General features: G+C 37.0%; 3 protein-coding genes across 6 annotated transcripts; 2 read left to right on the top strand and 1 right to left on the bottom strand.

The window, feature by feature from the left end:
- The first annotated feature begins 56 nt into the window (after nucleotides 1–56).
- Nucleotides 57–4,498, top strand: gtf3c6 (general transcription factor IIIC subunit 6). 2 transcript variants are annotated; one of them, XM_023344125.1, is made up of 6 exons: nucleotides 57–569; nucleotides 1,295–1,375; nucleotides 1,498–1,561; nucleotides 3,157–3,201; nucleotides 3,297–3,404; nucleotides 3,584–4,498. In XM_023344125.1, the coding sequence occupies exons 1-6, from the start codon at nucleotides 546–548 to the stop codon at nucleotides 3,721–3,723; spliced, it is 462 nt and encodes a 153-aa protein (XP_023199893.1). In that variant the 5' UTR covers nucleotides 57–545; the 3' UTR covers nucleotides 3,724–4,498. The 2 variants fall into 2 exon arrangements, with proteins under 2 accessions (XP_023199893.1, XP_014330938.2); XM_014475452.2 differs by having other exon boundaries at nucleotides 62–569; nucleotides 3,581–4,498.
- A 243-nt stretch (nucleotides 4,499–4,741) lies between these two features.
- LOC102225510 (calumenin-B) lies at nucleotides 4,742–9,930 on the top strand. Its single transcript, XM_005816370.3, has 7 exons — nucleotides 4,742–4,803; nucleotides 6,834–7,076; nucleotides 7,210–7,403; nucleotides 7,503–7,669; nucleotides 7,754–7,814; nucleotides 8,219–8,418; nucleotides 8,612–9,930. Exons 2-7 carry the CDS (start codon nucleotides 6,856–6,858, stop codon nucleotides 8,714–8,716), a joined length of 948 nt encoding a protein of 315 aa, XP_005816427.1. The 5' UTR covers nucleotides 4,742–4,803; nucleotides 6,834–6,855; the 3' UTR covers nucleotides 8,717–9,930.
- Nucleotides 9,931–10,730: 800 nt separating this feature from the next.
- On the bottom strand, nucleotides 10,731–20,371 carry LOC111610616 (cadherin-related family member 5-like). Of its 3 annotated transcripts, none has more exons than XM_023345310.1 (17): nucleotides 20,193–20,371; nucleotides 19,537–19,640; nucleotides 19,236–19,450; nucleotides 18,224–18,280; nucleotides 18,040–18,132; nucleotides 17,868–17,954; nucleotides 17,674–17,784; nucleotides 15,934–16,104; nucleotides 15,710–15,800; nucleotides 15,529–15,635; nucleotides 15,238–15,438; nucleotides 14,007–14,138; nucleotides 13,756–13,834; nucleotides 13,483–13,673; nucleotides 12,851–12,871; nucleotides 11,371–12,271; nucleotides 10,731–11,290 (listed from the first exon to the last, which is right to left on the bottom strand). In XM_023345310.1, exons 2-17 carry the CDS (start codon nucleotides 19,598–19,600, stop codon nucleotides 11,247–11,249), a joined length of 2,565 nt encoding a protein of 854 aa, XP_023201078.1. In that variant the 5' UTR covers nucleotides 19,601–19,640; nucleotides 20,193–20,371; the 3' UTR covers nucleotides 10,731–11,246. The 3 variants fall into 3 exon arrangements, with proteins under 3 accessions (XP_023201078.1, XP_023201088.1, XP_023201083.1); XM_023345320.1 differs by having other exon boundaries at nucleotides 15,298–15,438; XM_023345315.1 differs by having other exon boundaries at nucleotides 15,529–15,632.
- Nucleotides 20,372–21,881: the final 1,510 nt, after the last annotated feature.

Genomic DNA, 21,881 nt, shown 5'->3' with positions numbered 1-21,881 from the left:
GATAGATAGATAGATAGATAGATAGATAGATAGATAGATAGATAGATAGATAGATAGATAGATAGATAGATAGATAGATATCAAAAAGACTCGCAGCTGCTATAGTTATACTACGTATTTACTCAGGATGACTTGTCACACTTTTCAAATTTTACTTCTTTTTTTTTTTTACATAAAATATATCATTTTTCCCTCAATTCACAATTACGCAGTATTTTATGAGATAGAATTTTATGTCTGTCACATAAAATTCCAATAATTTGTATTAATGTTTGTTGCTATAATCTCCAAAAATGTGAGAAGAACACTTCTGCAAGGCACTATACATACTGTAGATGTTTAATATATTTGGCTGTTACCAGATATTTCTAGAAAACTAAGCAACAGTGTCCTCTCGTGAGTTAAAGCGGAACTGAAAGGAGCCAGTCTAAAGTCTTCTTCCGGCCACCGTACATATGACAAAATGAAGATTGTGGTTGTAAATAATAATGAAGGCGTTTGAACTGTAATCTGTGGCTCTATTGCTCATTTTTAGGTGTTTGGAGATGGAAGATGAATGGGAAGAAGAGGTAGTAAAAACAATGATTGTGCTCGCGTTTAGTTTAGATAATAGCCACACTGTTACCCTGACATAGCTAACCAGTTAGCCAAAGGAAATTGTTGAGTATGTGAGATTTTCAGAATTATTTATTATGTTATTGATGGTATTTAGATGATGATATTCAAAATGATGTAGTTTCAACATAAGAAGTCTTCTGCTGTCTGTTGTAACCAAACAAATAATGTTTCTTAGCATGTTTTTTTACAACACGAGTTGGTATCCCATTCTTCATTTACAATTTCACTGTATTTAACAAAACTTAATCCGCTAAAATGTTAAATACTTGAGATGCTGGAGCGTGAACTGAATTGTTATAAACGCGTTTCATATTCTATCAAATATTTAATGTAAGGGGCTGAAGGTGCCCTATTTTTTGTTTTCACAAATTCAAAAATGTTTTTCCAAGTCATTCACTGTGTTTTACAAGAAATTGCAAAGAGTTTAAATTATTCAGATCAGTATTTTAGACTTTGAACTAAAAACAATCAGACAGTTAAAATATGTGAAATGACTATTTAATAGATGCCAAATCTGAAGCTGCAAATCAGACTCAGGTGTTGTTTTAGTGCTTGATCCCCAGACTGCATGTCTCGTTGGTTTCATTATACATGTGGGATTTTTAAAATGTGCAGTTATTGTTGACTAAATGTTTGTACAATCCAGCATCATTCACTGATTTTGTGTTGCCTTCAGGAGCAGCTTGTTGTGGTGGAGCTCTCTGGAATAATCAACAATGACTTTCTGACCAAGTGTCGGACGACATGTAAGATACTGGTGAGTTTTTGGTTATTAATTGTGTGGATCATGAAAGTAAATTTTAATTTCCACAAACTTTGGATCACTGTGCACTGCACCTGTTTGATCTTTCTCTCTTTATATATATCTATGTGACATAGGATATAGATAGTGAAAGGCCCATGATGCAAGTTGGACAATATGTGTTTGCGGGCGAATATGAAGGTAAGAGCAAATTTTTATTTGTTCTTAACCTGGAAATATTTTCAGACTTAACACCACTTACAGGACATCTTTTCAGTGTTTTTAACCCATTATTCTAAATCTAACGTTTAGTCAATATAAAAGAAAGTACACCTCTTTTGGTTTACATATCAGGACATAAAAGAATTAATCTGGTCCAGGTTCTAACATTATTTAAAGTTAACCTAGTATATAAAATACACAACAGTTGCTCTCCTTAGTTTTTTTTTATACCAAGATGGAGCCACGTTAGTAAAACCTGTGTGTGTAAAACAACCATGTTTCAACTGCTTGTCCTGCCTTTTAAAGCAGTAACTTGAAGTAGTCGTTTTCTGTATGACTTCATCAGGTCCTTGTGGAGGCAATCTCTCCCACTTTGTCTTATGTTTTTGCAGAAATTCTACATTTGGTTTTTCATCCAACATGAAGTTCTGCATTATTATTGCCAGATACCTCTACCTATTAAAAGAAGTTAGTACCAAATATTTTGTGGTTCATTCAGATGCTGCTTAGAAAGTTAGAGTTGGGCTACCATATTCTTTAGAGGAATATGAAGCTTTCCCCTTCCACTCTTCAAAGCACACTGTTTTGTTCCAGTTGCACTAAGCGGTATAGAGTCTGAGATGGAGCTTTTGGGATTTGTTGCAAACTTGTTGCTAGTATGATAGTATGAATTTGCTAGTTTGTCTACTACAAGAAAGAGCAGTAGCTCTCTTATATATTTTTCACTTATGAATCCAATTTTTGTAAACAGTGTTATAACCCTTCCCATATTCATGCATTGCACTTGCTGGTGATCTGTTAAGTGTATTTGATCAACAGCACTTGTTAATATTCTTCTCAACTATTGTGAAAGAAGCAAAGATGTACTTAGTGTTTCACACAACAGGCTTCCCTTTTGGCTTAGTTCCTTTTCAATATAACAAACTGCATTGTGGAATATGAATGAAATTTAGGTCATTTTGTAACATGGTGGATGGTGGATATTTCTTTTGTCCTGATATCTAAAACTTTATACTAAGCAAGGGTGTGCTATCTTGTTCCCATGACTGTATTTATTTTTCTTGCTTGGAACTTAGATGCTAACATTGTCAATAAAAAATACATTTTGATTTATAAGAAAAGAATAAAGAATATAAAGCAAAGGTCAGTATTTTGAGATTTTTTTTATTATTATTATTATTTCTTAAATGGCTTTAATTTTGATTTGGACAATCCATAACTGTGAAAAACTATTTCAGTTGACAACAATTTCTTTATAAAAATCACAACTCCTGCTTTAATTTTTGTTTAGTTTAAACCAACATGCTGCTCCCATTACCTTAAGGTGTTGATAGATAGATAGATAGATAGATAGATAGATAGATAGATAGATAGATAGATAGATAGATAGATAGATAGATAGATAGATAGATAGATAGATAGATAGATAGATAGATAGATAGATAGATAGATAGATAGATAGTGTTGCTTTATTTTTTTCTAATGAAAACATGTTGAGTCTTATCAAATATTTTATCTTCTAAAAATATAAGGTTAAGTAAACTTCACACCAAATCTTATCATTTTTGCCTTAGATGCATTGGGAACTTGCGTACTTTTTGAAGAGGCACCAAGAAAAGGTGAGAGTCAGCTCCAATGATTTCATTGTTTAACAGTTTTACTCTGAGTCAGATATGCGCAATGTGTTGGTGCTTGTTTTGTTTTGTACCTGCAGGACAAGCACAGAGCGACCCTGGCCTCAAATACATGTGCCACACTGTTAAGAAATTGACGATGCAACGAATCTTTCTCACTGAAAAGATGGAGGATGAAACAATTGCAGGTCAAATAGAATATCTTGTTTAAGATTGAAAAAAATATTTGCTCTGATTTCTCTCTTATACAAGTGTTTCTGCTTATCTTTTGCACAATAGAGCTTATATTGTGTGTTTTTTATTAGTTGAATGACCCAACTTAAAGTCTCATCTTTGCATAACAAAAGTGTTATTTGTGTTCCAGCAGGGGGACATGATGACAAACAACAGGACACAACCTGCATGTCTAATGAAAGCGAAACTGACAAGGCTCATGGCATGGTAGAAGAAATTCTGAACAACACAGATTTGGAGGACTCTACATTGGAGGACTCTACAATTGACTGAGATAGACATTTCATATTATGACTTCCCTTTGTGAGGATAAGAAATTTGTCTTTGATTTATTGTTTTTTTGCATTTCCACAGCAAAACAAGGACAGATTTTTGTTCTGTATGATAAAATCAATTACTTAATTTTAGAAGACACAGTTATGCCTCCTCCTCACTGAGGTTCAAAAATATCCCCAAACTAATAGTTGTTACGTAGTGTAAATGGTTAAATACTTTTTGGTTGATATCGGATGTTTTTGATTTTCTTTCATGATTTTTCTTTTCTGGTGTCAGGTTTTGCTGTAAGTGGCCTCACAGTGGGATTCACATATCATCCTTGCACCCTTGTAAAGGAAGCTCATTACCAGATGCTGATATCTCTATTTTCTATTGTTAATGCCTCTGGAAGAATAGTAACAAATAGGGTAGTGGATGGAGGTCCCTCTATAACTTTTTATTCCCAATTGTGGTAATTAAAATTTACTAGACTGAAATTGTTTTGTTTTGTTCTTTGTGTTGAAATTGTTCCAACTTGGTAAAAAAAAAATAGAAATAAATAAATAAATACAAATATATATTTAAAAACAATGCTACTTTACTTACTTTATTTAAGCGAGACAAAATTCCATTGTTCATTTTAATTATGAAATTTTTTTGAATGTGAATATCTTTGGTGCATTGATGTTTTTATTTTTATAGAGTTTTGTACTTATTTGAAAAGTTTACAAATGGAATCGATTAAACAAATTTGTATGCAAACTTTGGAACTATTAAAAATGTATTTTAATTATTTTGTGTTTTTTTTTTTTTTATTTATTTTTTAATTATCAAGTAATAAGCTTATTTTCAGAGAATCGTCCCCTCAGTAGTGTCAGTTTATGAATGAACCAAATGTTATTGACTTTGAGGACGTGGCGGTTTTCGGCCAATCCAATCAACGGTGCTCTCCTGAAGTGGACCAATCAGCCGGCGACATCACATTCGCCTCCTCGAAGCCTGATTTGTCAGGCTTTCGCTTGCTCACAGGAAGTGCACGGGTGTGTTTCCTAGGGGAGGGCCTAAAGCGTCAACGACGAACTTCCCTGGGAGACACCGGTGAGTTTTCCATGATCACATATGGAATAAGATAACAAACGTTTGGAGAAGTTAAATTATGTAGCTACTGTTTTTGAAAGATTGTACGAGTTATATTATGGAGGCTTATTGTCTTGAGTTTTAAGAGGAAAACTGCAGGACAGAGGATGAAACTGTCGGTGTTCTGCGTTAGCCAGAGTGGGTCAACATACATAATGCTGGAACTGTTGCTTTGATTGAAAATAACGGTCTGCAGTTAACTACTAAATTATGGTAGAGACTAAAAGCGACCGGAAGTGCACGAATGAGAACGATTTAAGCATTATGGTGGCACTGAAGGCGAATCCATAATCGCCACAATGAAGAGCAGTTAGAGGAAAAATACGTTTTTTTCTTCCTTTCATTTATTAATGCTTTTACAGTTGCATACCTCAAGTAACTTAAAACGTCTGCTAATTTTGGTGTGAGAAAATGGCAGATGCTATTTGTGTTACTTAAATTTAAATCCCTTTGAAATATAGACGAAAAATATGCGTTGCTCTACATATGTAATTCACTATACTCGATGCTGTAGAAATAGGGTGGTTACATAGCTGGCTTGGAAACACCAGAGTAAAAGGTAGAAAACTGCAGACTGTTCTGAATTGATTCTAAAGGGAGATTTACTTGCCGACAATTCCCCCATCAAGATATTTCACATAAATGTAACGGGTTCTTTTTCTGAACTTGAATATGATTAGTTCTACTTTGAATTTCTCGTACTTAACTGTAGTCACAGTGGCTAGTTTGTTTCTTGCGGTCAGAACTGCTGAGTTCTTGAACACGTTTTGTGTTACTACAGAACTGAACATGATCTGAATTAGACGTCTCTAAAATCAATAGCATTTGTCCCTACCACCCAAAATAATTGTCTTAAAACATTTTTTTTTAATCTACATACTTGAAGTTTGTATCATTTGAAATTCTTTTAAGCAATTTTTTTTATAATCGTTCCAATTTAACTAATCTAATTTCCATTCCAGTTGCATTTTAAAGTAACTTAAAGTTTTACTGTTGTTATGCGTTTGAAGTAATTAAAAGGTTGATGTCATTGTTTGAAGTTATGTGCTTCACCACACAATGCTCAGATGCTATACAAGTCTTTCAGTGTAGCTGATACTTTAAATTGTATTGCTCAGTTTCAGTATCTGGACATTACATTTATTTTCGTATTTTTGAATGTGAGCCATCACCTGTTAGCTTTACCTTTCTTGCACTTAGTTATTTGATTTCGGAGCTAGTTTTCTTATAGTGTTGATGTGTGTTGTAGTCAGACCCACAGGATGCAATTAGTGTTTATGCTTTTGTATTATTATTTATTTTCCATTTTGTCTTACTTTCAGTAGCAATATTTTTTCTGTATTTATTTTCCCATACCTTACAATTTTTTCATGTTGATGCAAATCCTGTATTAGGCTTCAGATACATTCAAGACTTTTAAAATAAAATCACTGAGACTCACTTTAGATATACTGTAGTTTGTGACCTCTAGAACTTGTCATTGTAGGTTTTTCAATGTATTTGGTTTTAAATGGTTACATGATACAGAAAACCAGCTTCCACATGACTGTGTCTCTGATGACATCATATAGGGCAACTTTAATGTACTCTGAATGCTGCAGAATCTCCATCTTATATACCCAAAGGTTATATAAGATTAGTAAACGTTTTGCTAAAACGTTAAATAAGGCCAACTGATCAGCTCAGTTGTGTGTGCTGAATTTATTTGGGTTATGCATCTAATATTACATACGATATACTAAAAGTAGAACAAATGAGGCTTGCATCAGCTTAAAAAGATTTGCAGTAGCTTTGGTATTTGTCTGCAGTCTGAGTCATAAACATCTGCCTTATGCAGTGTTGGGCTAAAGGCTGTGATCAGTGAGGACAGAGTGTGTATCATCTTTAAAAGTACAACGTGAACCAAAACAAGCATGACACGCAGATGCTTTTATCAGACGGGACAATGACTACAGCTTATGTTGTGACTTCTGTTTCATTTTCTGGCATAGTGACTGTTCGAACAAACTCAGAATGGAGCTGCGGCCGCTTGTGATGTGCTTCGCTCTCTGCGTGGTTTACGCCACCAGCAAACCAACAGAGAAGAAGGACCGCGTCCACCACGATGACCCTCTGAGCAACAAGGAGCACGATGATGCCGAGAACTTTGACTATGACCACGAAGCCTTTCTGGGACAAGAAGACGCAAAGACCTTTGACCAACTCACGCCCGAAGAAAGCAAAGAGAGGCTTGGGTAAGATCATCACAAACGTACATTTTTTTAGCAGTCATCATTAAGCTTTTATGCTGTTCCTTGCTCTTAGCAATGACTTTTTAAGCTCATTATACTGTAATAATTATGTTTTAAAACAATTGTTCTTCTGCAGCATGTTGGTAGAGCGCATAGATGAGGATAAAGATGGCCTTGTGACCGTTGAGGAGATGAAGAGGTGGATTAAACATGCACAGAAGAGGTGGATCTATGACGATGTGGATCGTCAGTGGAAGAGCCACGACCTCAATGGGGATGGAATGGTGTCCTGGGAAGAGTACAAGAATGCTACGTACGGATATGTTCTTGGTATGGCTCCATGTATTATTCATTTTACGTGTTTTATGTATTTTATATAAAAACTCATTTAATTAACAGTTTTAAAAAAACATGGCTTTTGATCTGCAGATGATTCCGATCCTGAAGATGGCTTCAGCTACAGGCAGATGATGGCTCGAGATGAAAGGAGATTCAAGATGGCCGACCTTAACAAAGACACGAAAGCCAACAAGGAGGAGTTCACAGCTTTCCTTCACCCCGAGGAGTATGATCACATGAAGGACATTGTGGTGCTGGTGAGTGATTTACTTTTAACAGGTCTTAGCAGATGATTAATAATATATTATCTATATGTTTAGATGTCTTTCATTTTTCTGTAGGAAACTATGGAAGACATTGATAAGAATGGCGATGGTTTGATTGACTTGGATGAATATATAGGTGAGTTCTTACAGCCTGCTAATATCATCGAGTTGCCCAAAAAACATTTATAGAGATCCCTAAAATAGAATTTATACCCTTGAACTTGAATCTATTTATGTAAAATACCAACACAAAGTTGCTGATCATTATAAAGATCAATGAGGACATAGTGTGCGTTATCTTTCAAAAGTACAACATGAACCAAGATAAGTATGACACAGGTGCTTTTATCAGACAGGATAATGACTACAGTTTATGTTGTGACTTTTGTTTCATTTTCTGGCACAGTGACAAACTCAGAATGGAGCTGCGGCCGCTTGTGATGCGCTTCGCTCTCTGCGAAGGGAGAGATTCAGTGTTTTCCACACTATCACCTCTAATTTCTTATATTTGTCTTCTTTTTCTGTTGTGTGGGATTCTAGGTGACATGTACAACCAGGATGGAGACAACACAGAACCCGAGTGGGTGAAGACTGAGAGGGAACAGTTCACAGAATTCAGAGACAAAAACAAGGACGGAAAGATGGACAAGGAGGAGACCAGAGACTGGATCCTACCCAGTGACTACGACCATGCTGAGGCCGAGGCCAAGCATCTTGTATATGAGTCAGACGCAGACAAAGTATGTAAAACAGTATCGGAATGGCTCAGCAAAACACGAGTATAACTGTTGAAATGATCTAGCTTTTGTATTAAAAATGAAATTTTATTTATGATTTCAACAATCTTTAAAAAGGCATTCTGTTCTAACTAAAAGTACTTATGTGATAAAACAAAAATAAAATCCTAACTGTGTGACTGTTGCTCTTCCACAGGACGGCCGTCTGACGAAGGAAGAGATTGTCGATAAGTACGATCTATTCGTCGGCAGCCAGGCGACCGACTTCGGGGAGGCTCTGACTCGACACGACGAGTTCTAACACCAAGCTGCCTCCACAGACTGTGTGCTCATCTTGTGTTTTCACCACACCGATGACTCCTTCCACCCAGCGTTGAAGCGGGATGAGCTCACCTAATCCTACGCCACGGACAATAATTTATTTAATTTCCTGAATGTGTCTCATCATGCACACACTAACATTCTACACATATAAGCTTGGTCAGTGCATTGCGCTTTCTTGATTTGCTTGATTTTGCTGTTTTTTTGTAGAGACTTGGCGAGTAATAGATCTTCTTCGCTTTTATTTGCTGGACTTGCAATTTTCTACAACCCGTTTATCCATTTTTACAAACCACAAAAGTTTAAGTTTAAAGTCTGCAGAAGAGTTTATTTTTTCGAATGCACTGGGCTGTATTATTTGGCCTAAACTAATTTCTAGTTCAGTTGTCCTTCAGAATTTCACCTTATTTGAAAAAAAGTGGTTATCTGTAATGCGGTTGCTTAGAACCAGAACTACACATTAAATTCCAGTTGCTGCACCGACCCATTGGCTTTAGTGCAATACAACATTTTAGTGATTGTAATTTTTTACTTTCTGGTTCACATTGACAAACTCTATACTTTTGTAATAGATGAAGGATTCAAGCTGAATCTGAGGGACAGTTGGTTCTGGATTGGATCACGTTTGCTGTTTTACCTCACAACCTAAAAGAAAACAGGATGTTCTCCTGGCTGATCCAATCTGAAACTGGCTTTATGTAGACTGTTGGTTAAATCGTCAAAGCTGCTTCCCTTCTTGTTTTTTTTTCTTTTTGTTGATGTTCATAGCCATTTCAATTGTGTGCGCATGTGAGTGTGTGTACATATGTTACTTGTATTTTTGATGACTGATTTTGCTGTACTTTTTTATGTTAGTTTTATTTGATTTAGCTGATTTACTAACTCACTTGTGTGCCAAGCAAAAATCTTTGAACAGTTAAGGGAAAAATATGCTTCCCTCAAAGTTTTCCATTCTCACATGTTTGTTATGTTTATATCATCACTTCTATAACCACTGGTAATAACTTCTTTGTTTGCATCCTTTCTGTGATGTTTGAAAATTTGTTCTATTTTTTACACTGCTCACTGCAGCGACAGGCAATTGACTTGTGAATTTACTGAAAATAAGTCAATGGCCTGCAATCTGAGCACTCTAACAATCAGGTTAAAGTTTTTTGACTGAGAACAAAGTCTCAATAAAAAACATAAAATTGATTGACTTCTGTTTATTTCTTTTATCTTGCTTAATTACTCAGTTGCATAAAGTATAGTATTTGCATTTGGGTTTTCCACTTTCGGACACTTCTATATTTCTGTCATCTAAAAACTTAAAGATAACTTTAGAATTTCTGTTAAGAAAATGCTTTTTATGTTTAACAACATAGAAACAATGGCTGGCTTCAGGTCATCAGCATTTATCTCAAACAATCTTGAGTTAAATTTCCTATTGATTGTTGTATTGCTTTTTGAGTTACAAAGAGCAGAGTTTTTTTCATTCAATTTGTGTGAATGACAAAACAATTAGTGTACTTTCCTAAGTTTAGAGTCACACAAGTTCAGACAATTTTCTATATCTTGTAGTTCTAAAGCTCGCACTGACAAACTTTGTCTTATAGTGGGAGCATTTCTGCTTTAGGGAATGTGTTGGATCTATCCATCCAAGCACACTCAAGATAAACATCTGTGGTTGTTAACTATTATTTGTGTACAATTATGCATCTCTAAGCAGGTTAAAGTGTAACCATTGATGTGTTGATTAAAACTTACAAATGGCACAAACTTCCTTTTGTCCCTGCAAAGTAAACACTTCCTTAGACTTAAAGGCTTTATTTATTAATGCCTTGAAGTTAAATGTTTCATACAAATCATTTTACAGCTGTGATGAAATGGTAACCATAGTTTGCAGATTATATTAAAGAGGACAAATAGTTTTAATATGTGCAAATATTAAAATTAAATATATAAAATGCATATTTTATATATTTAATTTTAACATATTTTTTGCTCATAAAAGAAATCTTGTGATTACATTAATATAAAACAAACCATGAGGTAAATAACAAGGTTGAAAAACAAATATTACATTTATATGTATGCTTATTTTAGAGTTTTGAACAACAACGCAGAATAAATTTGGCTTTACTTTCCCATGTGGCTTTAAATGCAGAGCTTTTCCTGACCTCATAAACGCAAAGTTTGGAAACCAACCAACATGGAAACAGATCAGTAGTCATTGACTGACAAGTGTGGATATTTGGTGAAGCTTTTAAAAACAAAATCGGTCACAATGACAAAAAAAAAAATTCTTTAAATACCTCCTGTCAACTGCATTAGGCTTTCATTAGTTAATGTTATCTAAACAAACTATAATAGGCAGAGTAAGCATTGTGCATTTTCTCCACTTGATTGTGTGTTGCTGGATGTTTTTTCTTCTTGCACTAACTGCGCTGTAATCCATTTCTCAGCAGAACCTGTCCAGTGTTTCTGGCTTCCTTGATGCTCAGCTCAGCTCTTAGCCATCCATATTTATTTCACCTGCTCCATCTTCTGAACTCTGTTCGGTCACTCTCAGCATCTGTAATAAAATCAACAAATGACTTCTAACTCTAAATATAAAGGGCCTGCAATAAGACCAGACTTCCAGCAGCTTCTTACCTTCACTGTTTTTGTCCACATCATCATCACCTAGAAAACCGTCCTCATCCTCCTCTCCACGACTGTTGAAGGTATTTCCTGAGTTTGTCGAGGGCCTCCGGTCTGGAGACGGGCTTTCGACGTCTTCTGTTGGATATATGTGGTCCAGGGAGGTGGAGGGTTGGTCTGCCTCAGCATTCAGAGTCTGTCCTGTTCCCTCTGGTGAATCTGGAGGGGTGTCAGTTGGGGATGTGTCTATGTGCACCAAAGTGGCTTTTAAAGGGCCATGCTCCGGGGTGGGAGGAGGTGTATCTGTCTCCTTGGTGGGTGGTGGTGACAGTGACGGTGAATGTGAGAGGGTCTGCTCATTAGGTTTTGGAAGTGTGTTGTCCATTTTTGCTGAAGTCATTTCATTGCTAGATGGGGAGGAGGGGCAGGGTGCTGACTCATCAAGGTTGTTTGAGGCGCTTGTTTCCACATCTTGCTCATTTAAAGGAGAAGGGTTGGTGTCTTCCTTTGTTACTGGGTCTAAATCAGTGTTAGACTGTTCTGAAGGCCCTGAGGTCACGTCACACGGTAGGCCAGCATTTCCCTTTGGCAGCCTGTCAGCATCTATCACATGTGTTGGGCTCATATCCTCCTTGGGAGGGTGACAGTCGGGTGAGCCACAGGAAATTTTGGTTGCCGTAGAAGCATTGTTATTTAGGATCACAGGACTTTGCAAGCTTTCAGTGGGAAGGGGGCCAGGGGTCTCAGTAACACCAGCTGCTGTTGGTGAAGTGGATCCTGTGCAGATAGGAATGTCCTTTGTGGTATCACTGTCTGGTTTGTCTGGGAAGCTAAAGGAAAGATTGCAGGTACCACATTCCTCATTTTGGAAGGATACCTCCTCCATATGTGGCATACCAGTACGATGATTCACCTAGAGGAGGAACCGACAGGGGGAGAGTCAGCCGCTTGTGTTGACATTAAGCAGTTTAATTTATTCCTGCCAGTGGGGCGATTCATGCATGCTAAGATAATCAATGACATAGTGTTTTGTTAAAATCATCTGCTGATATGAAATATGATTTTCTGAGTTCAATAACTAACATCTACCAGTGAGAGATGGTTATTTTGGGATCATAATCTCTTATGTTTCATAAGAATGTAACATAATGTGGACCTGAACAAAATCAAATGAAAAAGGGTTTAATTGTTCAAGCTTCAGAAAAATTATGTTATCAAATATTTCAACGTTCTTAATTTGTATTCATTGCCATAATTTATGAAAATACCTGACTGAAAAGACTAAAAAATGGATTTGCAAAGATGTAAGTGTATATGTGCAAAAATAAAAATAGGAAAGCTCAAAATTGTGTAAATTAAAGAATGGACTGAACTGTTGCAATGAGTTATGACATTTAGGTATTATTTAAGGATTGTGAATGGAATGAAAGGAAAGGGAAAAAGGAAGGAAAGAAAGGAAAAGAGTTAGTACTAGTTTTAATTAAAAACTTACCAGCTGGAACCAACGTAAACTCTGTGGGAGCATAATACAACAAATTTTCAGAATGTACATATACTTCAATTGAATTTAACAATAGTATGGCATTGATATAGCTGTCAATTTAACTGGACTGGAGGACTCAGATTCAGATTACTGTATTATTCTGAAGGCAGTTTTGGATTAGCAATAAAGTGACTAAAGTCTTTAACTCTGAATATCATGGTCGAATTACCAGAACCAGCTCCACTGGCCTCATGAAGGCCTTTCATAGTTTTAATTTTGTCTTTTCAAGTTTTTACTTTTGTCTTTTCAAGATTTTGTCCGTTATAGTGAAGGCTTAGAAGACTCAATGCAAATTGAGTCGTGTAAGCTTTTAATCACTTTGACCCAGCAGAGCATTTCTATTCTACTGGGAGCAACCTTTCCAGATGCTGGTGCTGCTTCAGTAGTTGAGAGGTGGATGATTCAGTTTGTGGACTTTAGCTGTGAGTGCATTTAGCTCTGATTCTGATGCCAAGGAATGCTGTCTATTACCTTGGCTATAGTATTTAATGAATGATAACATGTGCAAGCTTGGCAGCCCTTTCTTCCCCGGCCATTCTGTTACTCATCACTCAGGCAACAAGAAAATAAAATCATCTCACCACATTGGGGTGCTTTCCCTGGGCTACACAGCCTCTCTCCAGTGGGTCTCTCAGTCCTTTGTGTTTCCTCTTCAACCACATCAACACAGACAGGATACATCCAATTGCACCCATGAACACCATGCTCAGGAAAAGGGCTTTGCCCACAGTGCAGCCTGTCAGGCGTTCATTTACCAGAGGACTGTGAGGGACTGCAGGGCACATAAAGAAACAGTTGTAGTTTGTTTGTGGCCTGCAGACTCATCAGAAATGTTGCTACTGCTGGGAACTTACTCAGTTGTCCTTCAGGTAACACTTCCACTACTACAGTAGAATAAGCAGAGTCACCAGATTCCTGGTCTACAGCCATAACCTGGAAATGCATTTAAAATTAGTAAAACATTATTGTTGTCGATACATTTGTGAGATCTTGATTGAGAGACTTATATTGAGCTGTGCAAAACACAGGAAACTGTTATTTGGTTGTAAAAACTGAATCTAAGCTTATTTAAGAATTCGCTGCGTCAAAGTTAAGCAAGGCTCACCTCAAGAACGTGCTTCTGCTTCGGCTTGAGATGACTGGTCTTTGCGATCAGGAGTCCACTCTGTGTGACTTGGTAAATATCAGTGTGGTTGGATGTAGAACCAAGGCCAAAGTAGATCATTGGATTGAAACCCTGTGAGGTTTTTTTGTTAAAAAAACAACTCAGTTGTCACAGAAACAAAAAGTCAATTTCATCAAGTTTTTTTGATCATGTATGCGTAATTTGTATGGTGCTTTGCAAAAGTATTAGAACTCCAGGATGCATTTTGTCCTGTAACAACCAAATCTGTAATAAATTTATTTGGAATATTTTGTGATAAACCAACATAAAGTAATGTGGATTTGTAAAAGTTCAAGCACACAATTTCTATGTTAACCTCTTGCCAAAAATCATCAAATGGTTTTAGATAAAGGCTGATCTAATATATAGCTTTGACTGTATGGTTCGGTTCTTTGTTCTGTTGGGAAGTGAACCTTTGTCGCACTTCCATGTCTTTTGTCTCATGTCTTTTGCAGCCTCCAACAGGTTTTCTACCACAGTGTCCTTGTGTTTAGGCTCATTCACACCTGGTTTAAATGAGTGGATGATTGACAATCTTCTACACAAATTGGAGGCATGCAAAGGCGGTAATGCAATCATTTGAATCAGCTGTGTTGGAGTAGGGAAAGATCTAAAACATGCAGGACAGTGAGCACCAGGGTTGGGGACCACTGCTCTATGTAGTTTATGGGAACTTTTACCAATACTGTACTTCTTTACACTTTCTGACAGCAATTACTTTTGTCCTGCCACTCTTCCACAGAGGTCAGAGTTTTGGAAAGTGCAAGTAACTATCTTGCCAGAAGATTCTCCCACATGAGTTGATTTCTGCAGGACCCCCAAAACTGAAACTTTTCCAGAGCTTTATCTTTGACCTGAGTGGTGTTTTTATAATACTGTTTGTTTGCTAATCTTCTCTAAGAAACCTCAGAGGCCTCTGTTTATATTAAGATATAATTACACACAGTTGTGTTATATTTAGAAACTTTTGAATACGGTTTTTGTTGCTGTCGATTTTATTTAAAAGCAAAATGGGTATGTTTGCAGGTCGGTAATAAATAAATTGAGAACCATGTAGGTCTATCAGAAAATGTTAAAAAAATACAAAATCTTTTGATTATAACAAATTGTGAAAATGTTTAAGGGATATGAGTACATTTACAAAGCATTGAGGGCATGCTTTAGAGCTCACATTATCAAAGTCTTGGTCCTGGACATTTAAAATCAGAGCTCTGCTTCCGTATGTATTGACCAGAGAGGCTGCACTCTTTCCAGCTGTGACGAAGCCGCAGTATTCAGGCAGCTCAAACTCTGGATGAAACTGGTTCACTGCCAGAACCCTGACCATCACTGTCGCAACAGAGTACTTCCTGGGATCGTCGTCCTGGTACGCCTGCACACAAAATTGAAAACCGTGGAAGAGTGATGTGGGGCTGGGTGAATCTTTAACAAATTTTCAATTTCCAGGGGAAACAAATCTTACCATGACTTGAAGATGCACAACAGGAGTTATGAGTCTGTCCTTTAAACCCTTCATCAGTCTCAACTCACCGGTCTCTCTGCTGATACTGAATTGCCCATCTTCATCTTCTGACAGAGTTACAGAATCGCTAATGTGACATCTGCACACCTCAGATTTAAACCTATTTTATCATGTATTATACCTGAGAGAATGGCATAGCTGATGGAGGAATTGACACCTGTATCTCCATCCACTGCATGAATGGGACCCGGAGATAATTCCAGCACAATATCCTGTAATGTGGTATACATTTATGGCACTGTGAATCAGATGTATCTGAAATCTATCACTTGGTTATCAGATGTTTGAATATGTAACAATAACAAAAGTAAAAGTATATTTCAACAAGGGTAAAGAGAAGCTGACCTCTTCTCCCTCTGTGACATTGACCATGTACACAGGGCTGGTGCAGATTCGACTGGTCTCATCCTGGAACAGCAACACACAGGGCACAAACTGTGGGTACTGGTCATCTCCATCCTGAACCATGATGGTGACGTTGGTGCTGATGTTGTAGTGCTCAGCAGTGTTCATTTCCTGCCACAATGACAAGCCAGTGAGATACATTGTTCAAAGAAGACATATGGCCAAACCTAGTTTACATATTATTGGCAGGAATGTCATATTCTTTTGTGGCTTTTAATGGTATTTTGAAACTGTTTCTAGGTGAACTAATATCTTAGTTAAGCACAAATCTGGCTGCACAAATTTGAATTTATTCTGAATTTTATATAATTTATCCAGTATATGGATTAGGAAAAATATGCAGATCCAAATATGACACGCAAAAAAAAAAGTAGAGATGTCTGTGTTTGCTCAACGTTTCTTTGCTGTAGAACTTCTTCTTGGCAATAAAACTTATACTATTCAGAAAACTTGTTCAATTGCCCTTAAGCAGCATCACTTCTGTAAAGAAAATGCCTCTATGGGTTTAGTTGTATAGTTAAGTATGTAGGTGTGATGGTGTGTGGTGCTATTTCAGCACAAGGAGTAATCTCAGTGCAGAGCTATCTAGATGAAATTCTGCAACTAATGTCAAACCCACTCTTAGACACAGAACTCCTAAGATGTTGCTGTTCTCTAACACAGAGTAGGATTTGTCAGAGACTACCTCCAGAAATTAGGAGATAGAAAGGATGGAATGGCCTGCCGGCAGTTCTGACCTCGGCTCCACATACTTGTGGGTTTCATTTTGACGTGGTGCTCATGCGAGAGAGACCTATAGAACCACACTGGCTGTACAATGTGTAAACAAGCTGGTGGCCAGCATGAGGGGGGGTTGCCAGGCTGTTCTGCTTGTGTGCAGTTGTCCCTGGCAACTTCAGGCCCCATTGTTTATTAAATGATTAAACAGCTGAATTAGGTCTTTTGACTTTTTACTTTAAACGCCCAATCCAATGAAAGACACCAAATGAGGGTCAATGTCAGAATAAGCTATTTTGCACTGGCAAAGAGTGCTTGACAATTTTTTGTGGGGAAACACCAAACTATTCAACTTCTGTTTGTTTGACCAATGAATTACGTTTCTTTAAAAATATGACATAGTTCAATGGGAAGAACAAAATAGACCAAATATATACTGTAGCTTTTATACATAAACCCCAACTTATATTTGGATAAATGTCTCTTAGCTCATTTTTGAGAAACCTTGTGATTTTGTAAACTGATAGTGTTATGGCATCTAGCGGGGAATTTGACAACTGTTCAGAAATAAGTCTGTTAGGTTACCTGATTTAGTTAATTGAAATGTACAGCAGACCACATGAAAGATTTAGATATTTGGCCATAATGACATGAAGTATTTTGGGAGGAGTCAAACTGTGGAAATGTTAACTGTCAAGTTTAGTGGTGGTACTGTAATGGTGTAGTTCCCTAAAACAATCATAAAGGTTGCTTTTTGTATAATTGGTCAACCTGAAGAACAGAACATCTCAAATGTACAATTAAAAGCCCCATATGAGTTTAATCTTTGTGTTGACCATGGCTGTCAGAGCGTGCATAAGAAAAACTTTATCACAAATTCTTCAGCTAAGAAGCCTTTACTGCTTTGAATCAACTAAAAACATTCATTAAGACAGAAAAGATAGTAGTAGTAATGTTACGAACAGAAGCGTAGATGGTGACAGTGAGCTGAGTTTTAGTCTCATAATCCAGCGGTTTGGAAAGGATCACCTCACCACTGTTTGGCAGATCAATCTTGAAGTACTCAGCGTCAGGCTGTAACACGGAAACATAATCTACAATCAACGACTGGTTTCTCTTGTATTTATACATTTTAGTGGTTTGAATGTCAAACTTACGCTTGTTTGGTCAATTGAGTAAAGTATCTTATCATCATCAGCGTCCAAAGCTTGGACAGTAAAAGCCACAGTATTTACTGAAGTGAGCTGGATAAAACAAAGACAGATAAGCAGATAAACACCCTTGACCTGAGAGATCGATTTAAATGCAAGTTTAAATTTGTGCTCATACCTCGTTCAAAGTAAGTGATTGTACGCTTTCTTCTGAAAACATGGGTAAATTATCATTCTCATTAAGAATTTCCACCATGACTCTGTAAACAGTCTACAAGGAAACCAAAACACATGCACATTCAGGTTTTAATGTGGATCATCATAAGGAGAATCACAAAATAGGAAAGTGCTTTAAAATGAACCTGAAACATGTCTTCCTCATAACATGATAGCTCCGCCATTAAGACTGGACCAAGAGTCTGGAAGAGAAAGGACAAATGTGGAAGTTGAAATACATTTAATATAAATGTATTTAAATGTCAATATATGTGACACTTTCAACATTAACAAGGAGTTTAAATCCTTGTGCAAAATGAAATATAACTATTAACTTTAACCCTACATCAACTGAAAACAATTAGAGGATCGAATCAGACATAAACACATTAAAGGACAAACAAAAATAAACCATGCTAAATTTCTACAAAATAAAAACAGAACATGTAAAAGTAGAAAAAGTGTGGAACCCTGAAATAATAATTCTTTACACCTTTTGATTAAATTTCAGCATTCACTCTTCTTAAGTTCACACATGTTATTAGCTACAGAGAATAATAACCTAAAATAAATATCAGTTAAAGAAAAATTTTCTGAGATTGGCTCATTTGATGAAAATGGATGAAAAGATTATTGTTTTACAAAGGTAACTGTTAGGTGAAGGTCACAACAGACATCAAAAGTAACATATTTACACTGATGCATCTTGAAGACAGAAAGGCGTCAAAAGTTGAAAACTACAGTGACATTATGACAATAGAACTTTTCTAGATACAAGATTAAAAGACAGAAACTGTTCAGGGAACGTATAACTTTTATTTTATCATGCATTTTTGAGATAAATTGTCAGATGTAAAAGAATGAAAGTCAGAGGGAGAAACAGCTAATCTGGTTGACCTTCAACTGGGACCAACTCAAGGCAGCTGTCTGGGAGCAATTTGACAAGATAAAATGTGAGGCCTGATGACAAGGTTGGAGGAATTTTTCTTTGTCAGTTTACTCCAAAATTCCATACAACTCCTTAATTATGATGCCAATCTATCATAAATATCATGATTAAGATTGCAATAATAAATATTACAATTTAATTGTATTTTCTGTTAAGGTAGTCGCAAAACTGCTTGAGTACCATTAATAGAAACAATCTAATTACCGTACCTCTCGGTCAAGGATATTTTCAGCTGACGTGTTCAGCCGGATGTTTCTTCCGTCTAAGTAGAACCAGTCAGCATCCCGCCCAGACAGACTCCACAGAACCCCTTTCGGGTCGGTGTTTGCCACAAACTCAGCGACAGTGTCTCCCGAGAGGCTGTTTTCTTTGATTTTTGCTAACACATCCTGGCCTTCTGAGCATTCAGACCAGCCAGACATACCTAACAAAACAAAAACAAAAGCAGAGAATTAGGAGATGCGTCGTTATGAGATGTTCTCAGAAATCTTGAATGCAAAGTGGCTATACCTGCAACTGTGTGCAGACTTAGCAGGACCAGCAGAGTTGAAAGAGTTGCCTCTGCCAGGGCCATTCCACAGGAGCTTCTTCTCGTTGTGTAAAGAGAGCAGAGACTGCAAACACAATTAACTAAGCAATGGTATATGTCCATCTTTTGTCAACAAACTTTACTAAATACACTCATACATGTGTTTTAAGAATCATCTTCAGATTAAGAATCCAAAAGAACAAAAACACAAACTTCTCTGTTATGTAATTCTCTCAAATCCTCTCTAAGTGGGTTTCTGCTGTTTCTATTTTGCTCTGACTTTACAGCTCTTGCTGATTCCCTTTGCTCAGAACTTTTAATTTGCATATACTAACTAGGCACAATATCTGTTGCTGATTTCTAAAAAATAATAATAATAATTTTTTGGTATTTATTTCCCACGCTTTATGTCTCAATGCCCTGCCCAGTTTCATTGACAGGAATTTCTGTTGCGTACTTATCTGTTTTCTTTTTATCCAGCTTGTTGGAGTAAAACTTTAATCACATTCAGATCATCTTTAAAACACCTGCGCAGCAGGAGTGAGATAAACGTCCAGTGGCCTGCCGCTACTGGCCCAACTTATCTGCGTCTGATGCGCTACCGTCTACACTGTTTACAACACTTGAGCTGACTGACCTGTTCTTGTCAAATCCCTTGCGGCTTCCCTGTCAGCCTCCACCTTCTTCTGACTTGTGATGGACCCATCATCTTTGATCCCTGAAATGCTAAAAAGTCAGTAAAAACAGGAAGCAAAGGTAGCAAGATGCTTTCAGGAATAAACAATGGCCAGTTGAAGATTAAACTGCATGTCACAAACACACAAGCTAAGCCCCCCCCCCCACTAGGCTCCCTACACATTAAAGAGCAGACGACAGCTAATGCTGTGTGACCTGGGATAAACGTCAGCTCAAAGGCTGAAAACTGAAGGTGGGGCTTTATCTGGTGAAGACTCCAATCAGATTAAAGGTGGCAAGAACCTGACTGTAGGTTCAAAGATCAGGTCAGCGGTGAATGTAGGGGATTTGTCTATCACTTGACCTCTTAAAGCCAAGAAACTCTTTACATCTAGCTCCATGACAAAGCACTGTTTCTTTTTATTTACAATTAATGCCTATTTCAGGGTACCGTTCACGATAACTTGTTGCAAACATCTATGTATGTACTTCACATAGCCTTTGCCTGCTGGATTTATTCAATTAGCAGCATGTGACAAACTAATGGAGCCTGACAAGGGATTAGCTATCAAATGGCGGCTGTTTATCTTGTGAAGATTAACCTACATCCCTTTACACTCTTGTCACAGCATGCACAGGCATGCAAACACAAAGACACAAAGACACATGTCTGCACATATCTTTAAAGAACCCTGTGATAAATGGCTGTCGTCTGACTCCATAGAAATATTTTGGTTAGTGGAGACTTGTGAGAGGGAAAAACTGAAGTGTCTGAAGATTACTCCCTCCTATGTCTTTGCCATAGGAGGGAGGAAATGGTTGAATTGACTGTGTATGTCTTTTTTCCAGACATGGATTTCCCAGATTGGTCTTTTTTTAATTATCCATCACTTTTGGTGACTGCATCATGCGAGTAAAAATAAATGCATATTGATCTACTGTGACCAGACTTGACCACTGGATGTCAGCAGAGCTGTGGCTAAAGGATGAGAGAAATGCTTGACCCCTTGAACTTATTCACATTTAGTCACATTAAGCTCCAAACATTAATATATTTATTGTGATAAATGAATTAATTTCACAGACTGACATTAAAGTGGTGATTAATAGAGACATGGGCATTCGGTTACATTTAGGAATTATAAAAACACATTCTTGTCATATTTATTTATGAATTCAGCTATTCTGGGAAGGCTTCAGAAAACTGCTGGAGAACATCAGTGACATATCCAGAGGGACTTGCAACTGTAGTTGTACTGAAAGATGGCTCTATAAAGTAAAGACTCAAACACACAACACACTTTTCAGATTTCCATGTCAAGAATCACAACTCTGCTCTTCTTTATGTTGATCAATTTCAGGAATTTGAAGGCTGCAGTCGTATTGTGATAAAACAGGAACAAGTTCAAGGGGAATTAATGCTTTTGCAAAATACTGAAAAGTATTGTAAAGCTTTTTTCTTAGATAGAGTTTCTCAGTGATTCTACAATAAGTTCCAGCATTATCTCTAACCTATCTCTTTATCTAAATTCTCAATCAGCCCCCATTGGCTAAAAGCATTAAGCTCTTCAAAGGATCTGTGTTGGAAAACTTGCACCCTCTGGGGCCTTGAGGGGAAGGGGATGAATTTGTTATTACAGACAAAGAGGCA

This window comes from Xiphophorus maculatus, chromosome 2 (genome assembly GCF_002775205.1).
Source record: "Xiphophorus maculatus strain JP 163 A chromosome 2, X_maculatus-5.0-male, whole genome shotgun sequence".
NCBI classification, from domain to species: domain Eukaryota; kingdom Metazoa; phylum Chordata; class Actinopteri; order Cyprinodontiformes; family Poeciliidae; genus Xiphophorus; species Xiphophorus maculatus.
The sequence above is the reverse complement of the archived record's forward strand: the minus strand, read 5'-3'. Positions and strand labels throughout refer to the sequence as shown.

Coding starts and splice junctions, on each gene's coding strand:
- gtf3c6 (XM_014475452.2), top strand. CDS start 546: ATGGAAGATGAATGGGAAGAAGAG. Junction 3,202..3,296: donor TGAAGAGGCACCAAGAAAAG/GTGAGAGTCAGC, acceptor TTGTACCTGCAG/GACAAGCACAGAGCGACCCT. Junction 3,405..3,580: donor GGAGGATGAAACAATTGCAG/GTCAAATAGAAT, acceptor TTTGTGTTCCAG/CAGGGGGACATGATGACAAA.
- LOC102225510 (XM_005816370.3), top strand. CDS start 6,856: ATGGAGCTGCGGCCGCTTGTGATGTGCTTCGCTCTCTGCGTGGTTTAC. Junction 7,077..7,209: donor GAAAGCAAAGAGAGGCTTGG/GTAAGATCATCA, acceptor GTTCTTCTGCAG/CATGTTGGTAGAGCGCATAG. Junction 8,419..8,611: donor ATGAGTCAGACGCAGACAAA/GTATGTAAAACA, acceptor GCTCTTCCACAG/GACGGCCGTCTGACGAAGGA.
- LOC111610616 (XM_023345310.1), bottom strand. CDS start 19,600: ATGGCCCTGGCAGAGGCAACTCTTTCAACTCTGCTGGTCCTGCTAAGT. Junction 19,451..19,536: donor AAGTCTGCACACAGTTGCAG/GTATAGCCACTT, acceptor TTGTTTTGTTAG/GTATGTCTGGCTGGTCTGAA. Junction 13,674..13,755: donor GTTACCTGAAGGACAACTGA/GTAAGTTCCCAG, acceptor TGTGCCCTGCAG/TCCCTCACAGTCCTCTGGTA.